The sequence below is a fragment of the Silene latifolia genome, chromosome 3, assembly GCF_048544455.1.
Source record: "Silene latifolia isolate original U9 population chromosome 3, ASM4854445v1, whole genome shotgun sequence".
Lineage (NCBI taxonomy): Eukaryota > Viridiplantae > Streptophyta > Magnoliopsida > Caryophyllales > Caryophyllaceae > Silene > Silene latifolia.
The window spans coordinates 139,183,859-139,201,070 of record NC_133528.1 but is presented as its reverse complement, the minus strand read 5'-3'; the positions used below and the strand labels follow the sequence as shown (position 1 = coordinate 139,201,070).

Genomic DNA, 17,212 nt, shown 5'->3' with positions numbered 1-17,212 from the left:
AATCCGTACTTCGTCAAGAACAAATATTAGATCTAAAAAAATATATAATAAGACGAATTGTATATAATAAGACCAATTAAATTAGAAAATACAATAACAAATAACAATACAAAACAAATAACAATAACAACCAAATAAAAAAAAAACGGCCCAAAAAATAATTAAATAACAATACTAACAACCAATAAAAAAACCAAATCTGAAAGACAAAAAATTAGATACTTTAATTTATATATCATGTGTATATCATGTGTATAACTTTAATGCACGCAGTGTATAACTTTAATAGACAAGATGTATAACTTTAGTCCAAAATTTCTGTAATTTCAATTTATACAATGTATAACTTTAAAAGTTAATAGTATAACTTTATTTTGATTATTGTATAACTTCGGCCCAAAATATGAAACTTGAAAAAAAACTTGAAAAATAACAAATTAGTAATTAAAAACAACAAAGATCAAAAATTAAAAAATACAATACAATGACAAATAATCTAACAAAAAAATATAGTGGACTGAAAAAAGTAGATCTGAAAAAAAATAAAAAATCAAACCGGTTCTGAAAATAATAACAACGAAAACAACAACCCGACAACAATAACAACACTAACACCAATTAAAAATCTGATAAATGAACAAATAACAAAAACAAAACAATAACAAAACAAAAAAAACAAAACAAAACAAAAAATAAACTGAACAAAAACAAAGAAATTGAGGAGGTAACAAAATATCAGATTTGAGACGGAAGTGACGCGTGAATGGTGGCAATGGTGGCGGCGGAAATCTGGTGTGGTGGTGCGAGGCAGTGGTGGTGCGGTGTGGTGATGCGGTCAGTGGTGGTGCGGGTTATGGTGGGTGGTGCGGTGATGCTTGTGTGCGGGGTGGTTGAGGGAAGGTTGCACGGGTAGATCTGGTGTGAGGATTGTGGTGATGAAGGCGACGGTTTGTGAGAGGGCGTTGGTGGCAGCATGTCGGGGTTAGTGAGAGGGGTGGCGGTGGCGGCAGCAGGTCAGGGTTTGTGAGAAGGGTGGCGGCGTGTGGTGTTTTTGTGGTTGTGGGGTGCGTTTGTGAGAGGGGTGGAGGCCGGAGAAAGGAGCAAGGGAGGAGTGCGGTTGTGGTGAGTGGTGGGTGTCGGGTTGGTGGTCAGTGAGGGAGGAGGTGGGTGTCGATGAAATGGTTGTGGGGTGTGTTTTTTTTCTGAATTTGTTTGATTCTGGTTTTTATGTTTTTTAGTTTGTTTTTTTTTGTTTTTTTTTTGTTTTGAGAGAATGAGAGGAAAATGAGAGAGAAAGAGGGATGAGAGAAGTGTGAGAGAATGAATAATGAGTGAGTGAGTTGGGAGAATTAGAATGAGTAAGGAGTTATACAGATTAGGATGGAGTTATACAGGATTAGTGAGGGAGATTAGGGAGGGAGATTTGTGACCCTTCAATGAGATGTAATCTCATCCCTCCATCCCTTCCATCCAAAGGCCCTTATAAGGACTTAGGGACTCATATGATATGAGGGCCTTACTAGAACCCATATATATATATATATATATATATAATTTACACAAGTTACTACTTTCAATCATGTGATATTGTCTCATCATGCCACTATATGCAATTTCTCATTAAAAAGTTCTATACATATCCTTTATGTTTACATAAAATAGAATAGAAATATTAACTAAATTAATTCCTCCCACCATTCACCACTCCAATATTCAAGCAACATCACCAAAATCAACTAAAAAATAGGCAAAAACGTCATCCAAACATAACCACTATATATTCCATGAACTTATTTCATACAATCATATCCCAAATTCTCCGCTCTTGCATTTCCATTGCTTTGTTCTCACAACAAAGCAATGGCTCTCTCTAACATTTCTCTAGCTATTGTTTTGATCTTTGGTATTTCATTGGCCACCATTTGTGAGGCCAGAAGCCCATTGATTGACCATAAACTAGAGTATATCCTTCCACACAACATAGCACGAGCCAAGGAGCTTATGCCACCCGTTGTGTGGAACAACACAGTAGCAGAATATGCAAAGGCATACGCCCAAGAGAGAGCCGTTGATTGTGCTTTACAACACTCTAATTATCTAATACCGGGATATGGTGAGAACATTGCATTGAGCTATGGAGATCTTACTCCGGCCGAAGCTGTTGATTTATGGGTCGCGGAAAAGCCTTATTATAACTATAGGTCAAATTCTTGTACAGAAGGCCAAATGTGTGGACATTATACCCAAGTTATTTGGAAAGGTACCACAAGTATTGGGTGTGCAAGTGCAAAATGCCAGAATGGTGGTACTTTCGTCACATGCAATTATTATCCACCCGGAAATTATATTGGGGAACGTCCATATTAAAATTTTGTTTTCCTTTTCTAGTGATAATTATCTTTTTTGGATATTTATCAATCCTTTACTTTGTATAGGTTGTTATGTATTACGACGTATATCATTTACAAGTATATAAATGTACAAGGAGGTAATTAAACATTTGAAATAGAATTGGAAAAACAATTTTGACAATAATATTCATGTTCTACTACTCATTCTCGCCAAAAGCATTATTTTTGAGACATTCGATCTCTCAATTCAAATTGTTGGAACGCAGTTTGAATTGTTATGGGAAATGTGTTACCTTGTTGCCCTCTTTCCTAACATAATTGTTGATTGCAAGGAACTATTAAGACAAAGATGTTAGGAATACACGGGGTGTACAAGCTACTTGTACACAAGCCACTTACAGTGCGACACGTGTAAAGGTTAAAAAAGATTCCATTTTTTGTTTGGAGGGAACTTAGGAGGGAAAATTTTATTGTATTGGAGGGAAAATTTTGGTTTTGGAGGGAAAGTTGGAGAAAGTTTTACTGAAAATATTAGTATTTTTTATCTCAATAAAATTTATATTATCATAAAATAATTAAATCACTTTATAATTATATTTTCACATTTTACCTTTATTTTATATTTCACATTCTCACCCCCAACCCAATTTTCCACCACCACCCTACACCAAACTAGCGATCCCCACCACACCCGAACCTGCCACCACCCCTTGTCGCCGACGACCGCCACCGGAATACCACCGCTAATGAAATATTGTCGCGTTACCCAAGCTCATCACCACCGATGAACCACCTCACGGCTCACGACCCACAACCAATTCAACCGCCACCACCACCACAAGCCGATCTCGACAGGTGAGTCGACCACTGACCGCCACTATTATCAACCACCCCGACGCCATATCCAACACCTCTTCCCGAAACAAAGAAACCTCGTAATATCCGAGTATGAGAACTTCACACCGAGACATTGCGATAAATTCGGCGGAGGAGGAGTCGACGGGGCTGAAGCCTATCCAATAGCAAAGTGCTAAAGAAATGTCGCCCATCTAGTTCAGTAGTTTTATGATACAATTTCTGGGTTGCTCTAATTACTTGATAATCATGAATGTTTAGTGATTTTTGTCATGTTATATGTAGATTAAAAGTGTCGTCAAGTGCAGATTTCCAGCATATTCATCGCCATTATTAATTTATCATACTTATTTGTACCACAAAAAAAATATCATACTTCTAAATATCAGATTGTAAAAACATATTCTCCAACTTGTTTTAATCAAGGTAATACCTAATCAAATTACCATCTAAATTAATCCATGATCCAACAAATTACAATGAAAATACAACGAAGAAACTAGTACGGAGTATTGATCTTGTTTGGATTTTAAAGCGAAAGTTCCTAAAATACCCCTGTATTGTTAAAAGATGAAAAAAATACATGTGGAATTTACTAGTTAGACAAATTTTCATTTAAGACGACAATATGCATGTTAAACTTAAACGGGTCAAGTATTATATAACTTGTGTAGATAACGCAAATATATTTATTTTTTCTTATACATTTTTATATATACAAGTGATATATGTATTTGACCCGTCTTATTAAGACGGATAGAGTTGTCTTAAGTGAAACATACTAAGTTACTGCGACTTTTATATCTCGGGTGGTACCGAATCAATATAATCGAATGCGGTTATTTCATTTTACATTAGCTAATCATCACATGACATATTACATATAGTGTGAATTTAACTTTAATTTAATTTACTTGATTTAATTAGGTTTAAGTTAAGTTAATTTAATATAAGATAATATAAGTTTAGTTAAATTAAGTAAAATTAAGTATACTTTTGATCGATGATCGAAGGTAGTCGACTATCATGAGATACGTTTAGTTAAGACAATATTGATTTGAATGTGTTTTGATTAACTTTGTCATTCGATTCAGTTCAACTCAGTTTCATGAAGTTCAATTCAACTTTTTTTAAGCCAAAAAGAACAGGGCCTAAGTTAATTTCAAACTCATCTCTACAAAAATTAACTCTTACTTTAGTTCAACTTCATTCGGTTCAGTTTAGTTCAACTTTATTAAGATTTTGTGTTTTGGATATAATTTCAGCTCATTTCGGTTTAGTTCAGTTCAGCTTTATTCATTTAGTTGAGCTCAGTTTAGGTTCATTCAATTCAATTAAGTCTAACTCATGTTACTACTTCTCTTATCGATCAACTTAGTCATGTTAACTTTAGTAAATTCGAGAACAACCAAGTTCAATATTGTTAAAACGTGATCTAGATCGTAAAATTGTACGTCCTATGATCCAAAAAGTGTAAAACGATATAAGTCATCGTAGGATCGTTTTGGTGGAAAGATCGGGTAGGATCACATATTCATCATACAGAATTGTATACGGTCGATGATAAGATCGTCCAGATCGTAAAAGTCTAATTTATTTGTGTTCTAATTTTGTGAGGTTGTTGTTTCTTTGTACTTACAACTCTAATTTAAAAGGATATGTAATAATTAATATATAAGATGTAAGTTATATTAACTCAAATCATAAACTTATATTAATGTATGAGTACTCATGTTTAATTAGTATCATACACATCATTGTTCCTTATCACATTGATTAAATTAGTATCATAAATTCGTCTCTCGTATTATGTACATAAAAATTGTATCATTGCACAGTGTCTGCCACGTCATTAATCCGCGCCACCACCTCTCCTCCAATAGGAATCCGCCATTTCAAATAGAATCCATATATCCACCTTTTGACCGTTAGTAGTCCACCATGTCACCAATTCACACCTCCCCTCCCCTCCACTCATTTGATAACAACATTATGTTAACTAATTTAAATTTAATTAAATCTATGGAAGAATAGATTTGGTATTCGGTCCCGCCTTAATTATTATCTATATTTATATTTTATTTGTATGGATTAAATTTACATTCACTTGTCTAATTCATATATTTATTTATCATTTATGATATATTTTTATGATACTTTTACGATTTCTAGGTTTAATTTAAGGCGTTTTGATTTTTTAGGTTTGATTTATTTTAGGTTGATATTTTTAGGGTTTTAGGGTTTCTATGTTTGTTTATTTTAGGATTGAGAGTTTTTAAGGTTTTAGTATTTTTAGGTTTGGTTTATTTTAGGATTGGTTGTTTTTAGGGTTTGTTTTAGTGTTTCTATGTTTGGTTTATTTTAGGGTTGGATGTTTTTAGTGTTTTAGTGTTTTTAGGTTTTGTTTAGTTTAGGGTTGGGTTGGGTGTTTTTAGGGTTGTTTTAGTGTTTCTATGTTTGGTTTATTTTAGGATTGGGAGTTTTTAAGGTTTTAGTATTTTTAGGTTTGATTTATTTTAGGTTTGGTTGTTTTTAGGGTTTGTAGGATCGTTCTGGTGGGAAGATCGGGTAGGATCACATATTGATCATACAGAATTGTATACGGTCGATGGTAGGATCGTCCAGGATCGTAAAAGTCTTATTTATTTGTGTTCTAATTTTGTGAGGTTGTTGTTTCTTTGTACTTATAACTCTATTTTAAAAGGATATGTAATAATTAATATATAAGATGGAAGTTAATTTAACTTAAACCATAGACTTATGTTAATGTATGAGTACTCATGTTTAATTAGTATCATACACATCATTGTTCCATATCACATTGATTTAATTAGTATCATAAATTCGTCTCTCGTACTATGTACATAAAAATTGTACCATTGCACACTGTCTGCCACGTCATTAATCCGCGCCACCGCCTCTCCTTCAATAGGAATCCGCCATTTCAGCAATCCATATATCGACCTTATGCCCGTAGTAGCCCGCCATGTGTTTGGAGGGAAAGTTGGAGGGAAAATTTTGTTATATTGGAGGGAAAATTTTGGATTAGGAGGGAAAGTTGGAGGATTTTTTATTAAAATCTATAATATTTTTCATGTCAATAATAATATTATTAAACCATATTTTATTCAGTAATTTATATACTCTCATATCATATACTATAACATTTTTATTTACAAAAAAAAAACATTTTTATTTACTTTTTCACATTTTAGGGTTTTAGAGTTTCTATGTTTGGTTTATTTTAAGGTTGGGTGTTTTTAGGGTTTTAGTGTTTTTAGGTTTTGTTTATTTTAGGGTTGGTTGTTTTTAGGGTTTGTTTATTTTAGGGTTGGTTGTTTTTAGGGTTTGTTTTAGTATTTTTAGGTTTGGCTTATTTTAGGGTTGGTTGTTTTTAGGGTTTGTTTTAGTGTTTTTATGTTTGGTTTATTTTAGGGTTGGGTATTTTTAAGGTTTTAGTATTTTTAGGTTTTGTTTATTTCAGGGATGGATTTTTTAAAGGTTTATAGGGTATATACTTAACTGAACTATAGTTACTACTAAGAGTAACTACGCCAGACTCGTCAGTCTAATTCCATTTCCAACTTTCTATGTTTGATTTATTTTAGGACTGACGTAGTTGCTCCTAGTTTAATTCAGGTTAGTTAAACTAACTATAGTTAAGTTAAGTTAATTATTTTTATTTAATTTTAATTAAGGTAATTTTAATCAATTTAACTTTTTTAAAGTAAGTTTAATGAACTTTAGATAAATAATGTTTAATTAAGGTTAATGAAGTTAATTTCAAAGAAATGAATGCCAGTGATTAGTTTTAAATAACTTTAATGTAATTACGTTAACTCTAGTAATGTAATATTTAATAAAGTTTAAAGTAAATAAAAAATTACTCCCTTTTAAAATTCGGTTTTTTCAAATTATTCCCTTATATAATTTTTTTCCTAAAATTACTCCCATAAAATGTACTTTTATCAAAAATTGTTTCAAAACTCCAATTTAGCTGACTTATTGTGTCTGTTTTTGAACTTATTCTCCATTGTTATACGTTTCAAAGTGTAAATTGGTTAAGCCACATAAGATCGTACATGATCGTATATGATCGATGAACGATGGTAGGATCGTTCAGAATCGTAAAAGTCTTATCTGTATTATTATTTTTTTGAGGTTGATATTTTTTGTACTTACAACTTTAAATTAAAGGGATATATATGTTATACTATTTAATAGTGTTATAAAGATTTTTTGTACTTTCACTATCTTTACTTCTATTTTAGTTATTTTAAGTTAACTTTAAGTAGTTTGTATAGTTAACAAAATATATGGTAGTTAAATAAGATAACTATAGTCAAGGCTAAAATTTTTTAGTTTACCCAACTTATATTTAGTTAAATATACAAAATTAATTTAATTAATTCTATATTTAATATATTGTGTAAAGTTTATACGTTTAATATAATATTTTATGGATAAAATGAGTCTAATTTGTATTATTTCACATTATCATCCGGATTATACCGTTGTATTATACGGAGTATCACATTATCGTTCATATCATGTCGAAAAACATAATATTATTACATATTATGATTGATTGATTGTGTTTATCGGTTTATCGCAATATCGACATCGTTATTCATATAAGGCCTAAATGGCTCAATCTCTAGGTTCAAGTCATTCCTTTAATACAACCACCAACTACCACCACTGGATTCCACTGACATCAACACCTCCGCCGAAACTAACCATCCGCCACACTACGCCACACCCGACGAATTCCTCCATCGGGCACCTCCGTCGCCACAAACTCCCCCCACTGATTGTCGAATTGCTCTCACCATCCACATAAAAGACACCGGTACACAAGAACTACTCCCCCACCTCGTCAAACCCACCACCACCACTAGAGAACCCATACCCTACCCTCGAAACCCTATTTTCGATCCTTAAGAACCCTAGATCTGGGGTTTTTTAGGGTGGGAGAGGGAATTTCGGAGGTAGAGGAAAAGTTTTAAGGCGGTGGTTATGTCTTTAAACGACATCGGGATCGGAAGCGATTATGACGGACTTCATGCACGGTGGGGTCGGCGGTCTAGTTGTGGGTTGCTGGAATTCATGGGCGGTGTTACTGGTATTTAGGGCAAGTTGGTGGTGTGGTGGTAGCGAGGGCGAGAGTTCGGTGGTTGTACGTGAATCTGGTGACGGTATACGGTGGTCTTGTGGCAGGTGGCGGTGATTCCGGTGAATAATAAGAGCTAAATATATAAATATTGTATGTTGAGATGAGAAAATAAAGTAACAGTTAGAAATAAATTTGAGTAACTAGTAATTAATAAAGATTAATACTATAATATGAGAATAAAATATAATGATTCTTGGAAATCCAAATAATTAATATTTTTATCTAAATTTGAAATTCAAATTCAAAACAATTCAAATTCCCTCTCAAAAACACTATGTGAAAAAGATTCCATATGGTCCCTACCACTTTCCACGTGGCACGCTGCTACTCGCCTGTGTACAAAGGACCTTGTACACCCCGTGTACATGTAGCCTTTTCGCTATTAAGATAGAATTGAACTTCTTATTGGACTGGGGACAACATATTTTATTAAGGGTGTAAGAGGGTTGAACGAGTTAGTTTCTTTTATTGATAGACGAATAATTGATTGAATTCCGAATGGATGAGTTTTCCGGTGTTAGTCTTGCTTCTGCTTGGATAACATACGAGAAATGGTCGGCTAATGCAGTTTCTAATAGCATGACAAAATTCTCTTTGAAAAATAGTACGGAGTAATAAATTTGAGGGTGTTTTAAGGTGAAGCACAACAACTCCTTTTATACTAGAAGTAGAGATGGCAATCTGGGCCGGGCTAAGGCGGGCAGCACGAGCACGGCACGAGTCCGGCACGGGCACGGCACGGCACGGATGAATAATACTGATGGCACGGGCACGACACGAACGGGTTTGAGGCGGGCCGCAGCTGTATTTTATGGAAATTCTCGTGCCTAGGCACGGCACGACCCAAGCACAGAGGATCCGGCACGAACCAGGCACGGCGGGCCTGGCACGGCACGGCCTGAGATTTGGCCCGTTTCTTAATTATTTAATTAAATTCCATTTTCTAATATCGTTTTTTAATTATTTAATTAAATCTAGTACATTAAAAATACAAGTAATCAACTAATCAAGACATCAAGTACATTAATATTTAATAAAATATATATTTAAATCGTTAATATTCATTATTTATATAAATAAAAGAGTATTTAGAAAAAATACTAAGGTTATTGGGCCGGCCCACGTGCTAGGCACGATTAGCCCATGGGCCAGGCACGGCCCAAGCACGAAATTAGGTGTGCCAGGAGCGGGCCGCGGCGGGGATTTGGGTGAGTGGGCCAGGCACGGCACGGCACGACCAGCCCAATATCCGTGCCTGGGCCGGGCCATTTTTTGGGGAAGGCACGATGGGCCGGCACGCGGGCCGGCCCAGCACGGCCCAATGCTAACTCTAACTAGAAGCCTGTAATATTGACTTAGAGGACATTATCTCTCCGTTGTGCCCTAACCCTCTCCATAGTTTGTGATGTGAACTTATCCATTTATTTATTTACAAACGCTATCTAAAAAAACATATAATAATTAGAGAATATGATATGTTGAAATATATCTTGGAACATTTTCAAGTCTCTTTTTCTTTTATTCCGAGAGTTGAACATTCCTTTCGACTGTTTAATTCTTCCTTGTCTGTCCAAAATTTCAGTCGTTTTAGTCATAATCAGACAGTTCGTTGTACTGTCCAATTCGAGTCTTTGTCCAAAAATTCGAGTCCTAGAGGTTTTACTTCATTAATACTATTACGTTCACTACTTCTTCGGTTACTGTTATTCTTTAAGTACTCCTGCTATTTTTACGGTTAACCCGTTAGTTAATATTTTTCTAAAATCGAATTGGTAGTTAATTTTTCGTAGTCTCTCCGTTGTTTCTAGGTTACTTTCATTACATGTGTTGTGACTACTATTTCTTTCACTTCTCCCGCTAAATATTTTTCTTTCACTACTCTCGCATTCATTATTGTTAATTTTACTACTCTCGTTGCTGCTAGTATGACTTTCACTACTCCCGTTTCTATAATTGTTGCTTTCACTACTCGCATTCATTATTAGTTAATTATCTAGTGTATTAGAATTATATATATATATATATATATATATATATATATATATATATATATATATATATATATATATATATATATATATATATATAATATATATAAAATCTGAAATATTAGATTAGAATATTATTTAAGAGTAATCATTATTATTTACTAATTAAATTATAAATTAAAATAGTTATGGAATATTATATTTTTTTTGAATATCTAGCTTGATTTATTTACCTTTTAATAGTTATCAAAATATAACATACTTATATTATATTCGTGTATGTTGAATAATTAACATCTTCTTTATATTAATTAATATCATAAGTGTAACATGTTTATTTTAAGGAAAATCACCATATTATGGTATTCTCTAAATTTATACTTCAACCAAAAATATATAATATTTACATTGAAGTCTCTTGTTCTGGTCAATCACACAGTGCTATGATTTAAACTATATAGTATAATTAATTTGTATAGATTTATTTAATTGCATTGAAATCTCTTGGTTTCTGGATTTAATATATAGTATTGATTGATTGATTTATGATGAGACTATTGTACCTTAAATTTCTTGCATATCCTAATTTCTTTTCTTTTCTTTTGTTTAAATGAGCACACTTATGTCCCGGATGAATTTTTGTTTTGGACGAAATGAGTGCATTAAATAAAAGGAGAAAAGAGGATCAAGTACATCACGGGAGAGGGTCGGGGCTTAGTGTCGTACAAGTCGAAATAAAACCAAATAATCAATTACAAAAGAAGGAGCATGTGTCCAAATAAAATTTTCATTCTGAGAGCTAGTGTCTTTAAGAGCGAATTTGGCGATAGCATCCGCTACTTTGTTGGCACTTCTCCTCTCAAACACAATCTTCAAAAGGGGTGAGGCTTTTAGTTGTTCCCTATACTCAATTAAAATGTTAACAAAGGGTTCACAAGGTGAGTTTTTGATTTGTAAGGGCATTGACCGCATTAAGACAATCCGAAGCAATAACAAATTTACTAGTGGCCTGGCCCGCAAAACGCAAACCTTCTCTAATCACAAGCACCTCACAAATAAAAGGGGATGGGGAAGCCAACCTAGTGGTCCAATCTCTAACCCAAGAACCAATACTATTTCTAGTGACAAGTGCATCCAATACTAGCAAAGGAAGAAGAGGGGGAGAAGGCCGCATCAACATTGATTTTAAACCAATCAGGCGGGGGAGGGGTCCAGCTACGCGAGCAAGAGGTAAAGGTAGGGTGAGCAAGTGTTTGGGGGAAGGGGGGGTGGTTATTGGTAGCAATTCAGGAAGAGGCCCGGGAGGAAATGAGTGCACTAAAGCGAGAGGGCGGGAGAAAGGGGATGGGTGCGAACATAGTATTGCAACGATCAGTCCAAAGCTCTAGATAATAAAGGAGAAGAGGGTGTTCCAAGAAGGATCGGTAGAGGTGCAGTTATTAGTACGGAGTCAAGGTTGGAGGTCGAGAGAAAAGAAAGGAGTTTTAACTTTTATCACTAACTTATTATGAGAAAAGCATAGACTATCTATGATTGATATACTTTAATAAGAGTTATTATTTTCTCTATATATAATTGACCTTGATAAAATGTACACTAATTTTTTGATGAAATAATCTCAGCGTAATCCATTTACAATAAGTAGGTAACTTGGAATTAAAACTCAATTTGAAAGCATGAAATAGTCTTATATATTGTGGGACTTCTGACATTATATGAATTAATTTTTTTTTTATCTCATTCTCCCCTTTATTTTGTTAGTTGTTAGTGTGTTTTATAATTTCTCTCATTAACACTTTCATACGAGGCAATTTTTAGAAAATGTGAGTAATTAAGCGTTTTAAAAATGAAAAGACAAGAGCATATCCCTCTTCCAAAATCAAGGTACCTCATTTCTAAATAAAATAGAAATTAAATATTAACTAAATTTATCAATTTAAAGTTCATCACTCCAATATTCATGCAACATTACCAAAATCAACTAAAAAATAGGCAATTCGAAAACCTCGTCCAAACATATCGACTATATATTCTATGAACTCATCCCCATATGATCATATCCAAAGTTCTCCATTCTTGCATTTGTGATTGCTTTGTTCTCAGAACAAAGCAATGGCTCTTTCTAACATTTCTCTAACTATTGTTTTGGTCTTTGGGATTTCCTTGGCCCGCATGTGTGCGGCCATAATCCCATTAATTGACCATAAACTAGAATACCTTGTCCCACACAACATAGCACGAGCAAAACAACTTATGCCACCAGTCGTGTGGAACAACACGGTAGCGGAATATGCCAAGGCATATGCCCAAGAGAGAGCCGTTGATTGTGCTTTACAACATTCTAATTATCTAACACCGGGATATGGTGAGAACATTGCAATGAGCTCAGGAGATCTTAGTCCCGTCGAAGCCTTTGATTTATGGGTGGGAGAAAAGTCTTATTATAATTATGGATCAAATTCTTGTACGGAAGGCCAAATGTGTGGGCACTATACCCAAGTTATTTGGAAGGGTACAACAAGTATTGGGTGCGCAAGTGCAAAATGCCAAAATGGGGGTACTTTTGTCACTTGCAATTATTATCCACCTGGAAATTATATTGGAGAGCGTCCTTATTAAATTTTGATTTAGAATTTTTGTAGGAGATAATTATCCTTTTGGGATTTTGTCCATTCTTTTGCGTTATATAGTTTGTTACGTATTGATCAGTTACAAGTTACAATTATATGAATGTATGAGGATGTAATTAATCTTTCAAAATAGAGTTTGAAATGATATTCAATTTTGACAATATTCACGTTTCACTCGGATGCTTTAGGTATCTCGCTTTTATTTGCACTTGAAGCGCTATCTCATTTTTCTTACATATATATATACGTACCATATTCCGTAACACAAACCTTAGTAAAAGCTTGTACTACATTCTTGCTTGTGACGGTTATAAGTTTCTGATAACTCACATCCGATTTAAATAAAGTTAAAAAGAAAAAAGGAATTGGTCACAAACTTGTGACTAGGGATGGCAATGGACCGGATCTGGATAGGGTCCGATAGGATCCAGATCCATATCCACCACACTAACGTTGGATCCATATCCGACCCATATCCGGCGGATCCAAATTTTCTAGATCCATATCCAGATCCATTTTCAAATAAATGGATCCATATCCAACCCATATCCATGGGGTCCAAAAAATTACGATCCATATCCTACCCATCAGGGTCCGGATCCGCGGATCTGGATAGGCCAGGATCCGTTGTCATCTCTAACTTACAACTTGTGTACTTTGTTTGTGTAGTGTTAGTAGGGATAACAATGGATCGGGTCTGGGTAGGGTCCGATAGGATCCAGATCCATATCTGTCACACCAACGTTGGATCCATATCCGACCCATATCCGGCGGATCCAAATTTTACAGATCCATATCCAGATCCATTTTCAAATAAGTGGATCCATATCCAACCCATATCCACGGTCCAAAAATTAGGATCCATATCCTACCCATCGGTCCGGATCCGAGATCCTGATAGGTCCAAGATCCATCCATCGCCATCTCTACTTGTGGCCGATTCTACATGCCTCGACTTGCCGTATATAATATGAGTTGATCAAAATAGTGGCAATAAAATGTGAATGAGTGAATGATACGTAGTTCCCTAATCAAAGGGATAAGATGTGTGTATATACAATGCCAATTGTTTGACCCTTACAAATTACTAAAGTCCAAGTACATGTACTCCGTTCCATATTAAGGGCACTTACCCGTTTCATTAGGGTTATTTAGCCTCCCAAAAAAAGTGGTCCGCTAACACCGCTAATTAATCTTCTTTCTGTTCCTTTAAGCTTGAGATTGTTAACAGTCCGTAACTAATTAACTCATAATTTCAACGCTTTACAACTGAATTAACGGTATCTTTATACATGCATGTTGACATGTTGTAAATCAATTAACTTGACCATTGTGTCTTGAGTATTTTTGAAAGAATTTCGATCTATATTTGGCCTTAGATTTGAAACTAAATATTTTGAGATATACCGCAAGGAGCAAGAGATTTAGAGACTGAAAAACAAAACAAAAGCGGTCCATGATATGAAATAGTGACCAATATTTGATTTTTGTATATCAAGTCGCAAATTTAGTATCATTTACGGATCGGTCACTGTTTTGCAAACCCGCTAAAAACACACATGAGATTCAAAATAAAAGGAAAAATCGGTCACAAATTGTTTTTCCAGTCACAATTGTTTATCATTTTTATCTTATGAAAGGGTACGTTAATTAAGGACAAAAAAATTGATCGGAATAAAGGGTGTAACATTGGAATTAGATTGATAATTTAATTAAAAAAATTCACTAAATATGGCATGAACATCCCCTATTTACTAAATGAATAGGTGAACTCTGTTATTTTCCCTTCAAAAAGCATATTCTCAAAAAAGGAAACTAATGATAATTATGTTTATTTACTAAATAAGAAAACTAACAATTATAGTTTAATTCTTCTATTATATTTTCACTAGTATAGATCACGCGCGAATGCGCTGTTTTTGTAGATAGGCATATTAGAGAAAATAATAATTATACTAATATTATTTAACTCAATTTGACATTTTATTATACAATTTACTATTAATGATGTTTTGTATTAAGAGGTATAAAGAAATGATTGAACACTTCTAATCCGTATAAGATTTTTGGTTTCTTGAAACAACTTTGTTTAAAAAAATATTATTGTTATTATAGCATTATATGAATTAATATCCACCAAAAGTGTAATATAACTGTTGATTAATGTCTTTAATAATACAACCAGATAAGATATGTGTTATAATATGGAGTATGTACTTATGTATATATGTTAAATAAAAAAAATTATCCGAAATTTAAACGTTTCACATAGTATTAAGCAAAGATAGATAATAAGTTAAAGTGTAAGGAAAAAAATAGGCTAAAATAGGTTAGAATTATAAATTTACTAAACTAAACAGTTAGGCCCAATTGATATGACATAATTTAAGCCCAATTATAGAGTAGTTTTCATTTAGGCGGGAAAATATTGAAGGTTTCTTATTCTTTTAGTTTAAGGGGGATTAAAATTAATCTTTTCATCAAATTAGGTTATTTTCACTAAACTCTAAACTATATTGTTTTAATTAAAATAAAAAAATTGATATAAAATTATAAATTACTAAATCTTTTATTGATCCTATTATTAGATGATGAGCTGACTCATGTTCTGTATAAAACGATCGTTGTTATTACTTTCGTGACAAAAAAAATTGAAAAAAAAAAATATAACTTGAAACTCATTAATTTTATAGTATAAAAATATTGTCATTAGAATATATTTCAACTTATTACTCAATTTTATTAAATAATTTTCAATTTTAGCTTTTATTTATCCAAGCAAAATACAATGATGACAAATGTAAACAATTATAAGGTATCAATATTATATAAATAATTTTATAAAAATATTAAATTTTAAATAACGTGCATATGCACGGAGTCTAGACTAGTTAGGTAATAACTTGTAGCCTTATTTATCTCTCATAATCTTTATATGAATGTAGGTGTACTTTACTCTAAAAAAGATCAAATGTTTTAAAATTTAATCTTTCATTAAAAATAAATAAAAATTTAACGTATTAATTCCATTGAAATAATCTTATTACTGCTCAAATCATCCCCTCTTTCTTACGTTACACTAACTTTTTGTATCATACTCCTCTTGTGTCAAGTGGAGCTTTTTTTTAACGGCTAACGTAAAATTCTCTATATACTAATTTCACCTATAAATACGTATCAAACCATGCAACATAATCATCTCATACAAACCAATTACACAAAAGAAAAAAACATTTAAAATCATAAATATTCAAAATATGAAGATCTCATTTGCCCTAGCCATAATATCAACCATATTCATCACTTCCCAAGCTCAAAACAACCCAATAGACTACATAGCCGCCCACAAATCGGCTCGCTCTGCGGTAGGGGTGGCGACGTTAGTGTGGGACACAAACTTAGCCAAGTACGCTCAAACGTACGCCAACCAAAGGGCGGCCGATTGCAATCTTGTGCACTCGGCCACTGAAGACTATGGCGAAAACATAGCCGTTGGGTACGGGTATAGTAACGGGTTTACTGGCGTGGATGCGGTGAATTTGTGGGTGGCGGAGAAACCACATTACGATTATTATTCTAATACGTGCAAAAATGGGGAGTGTGGGCATTATACTCAAGTTGTTTGGAGGGATACGGTGCGATTAGGGTGTGCTAGGGTTACTTGTAAAAATGGTGGGGTGTTTGTTACTTGTAACTATGATCCTCCAGGTAATTACGAGGGCGAGAAGCCTTATTAGAAAGAAAATGAGACACATCAATAATTTGAGATTCCATATTATTATCATATATATATATATTCAAGTATAATATTATATTAATATGATACAAGTAAAATTCTTAAAAATATTACGAATATTATGTGAGTTTGATGATACTAAGTTTCATATTATTAACGCAAAATTAATTTTTCCTATTAAAATATTTCTTCGTTATTATAGTATACTTTGTATATGGACGATCAGAAATACAGGTTGTGTCTGGGGCAATCTAAAGTGACCATAAATTAAAAATGGTGACAAATTTGTTCCTAAATTAATTAAGTTTCAATTATAGAGCTGCATTTGTTTAACAAATCTTATGCCTTTAAGATTGGTAACTTGATTATTGTAATGTTGTAATAAGTATTGTTGTCTTTGAATTGGAATTATCTAATCATATATATCAATTTTCAATTTTAAATACACAAAAACTCATAATGATAAAAGTCTTGAG

At 33.4% G+C, this 17,212-nt stretch overlaps 3 protein-coding genes across 3 annotated transcripts; all 3 read left to right on the top strand.

The window, feature by feature from the left end:
* The first annotated feature begins 1,622 nt into the window (after positions 1–1,622).
* Positions 1,623–2,535, top strand: LOC141648170 (pathogenesis-related leaf protein 4-like). The gene has a single exon (XM_074456660.1). It carries the CDS (start codon positions 1,861–1,863, stop codon positions 2,365–2,367), a length of 507 nt encoding a protein of 168 aa, XP_074312761.1. The 5' UTR covers positions 1,623–1,860; the 3' UTR covers positions 2,368–2,535.
* Positions 2,536–12,444: 9,909 nt separating this feature from the next.
* Positions 12,445–13,174, top strand: LOC141648169 (pathogenesis-related protein PR-1-like). The gene has a single exon (XM_074456659.1). It carries the CDS (start codon positions 12,483–12,485, stop codon positions 12,987–12,989), a length of 507 nt encoding a protein of 168 aa, XP_074312760.1. The 5' UTR covers positions 12,445–12,482; the 3' UTR covers positions 12,990–13,174.
* A 2,857-nt stretch (positions 13,175–16,031) lies between these two features.
* Positions 16,032–17,179, top strand: LOC141646334 (pathogenesis-related protein 1A-like). Its single transcript, XM_074454256.1, has one exon. It carries the CDS (start codon positions 16,258–16,260, stop codon positions 16,735–16,737), a length of 480 nt encoding a protein of 159 aa, XP_074310357.1. The 5' UTR covers positions 16,032–16,257; the 3' UTR covers positions 16,738–17,179.
* The last annotated feature ends 33 nt before the right edge of the window (positions 17,180–17,212 follow it).

Excerpts from the sequence above, each read along its gene's own strand:
- LOC141648170 (XM_074456660.1), top strand. The coding sequence starts at position 1,861 with ATGGCTCTCTCTAACATTTCTCTAGCTATTGTTTTGATCTTTGGTATT.
- LOC141646334 (XM_074454256.1), top strand. The coding sequence starts at position 16,258 with ATGAAGATCTCATTTGCCCTAGCCATAATATCAACCATATTCATCACT.
- LOC141648169 (XM_074456659.1), top strand. The coding sequence starts at position 12,483 with ATGGCTCTTTCTAACATTTCTCTAACTATTGTTTTGGTCTTTGGGATT.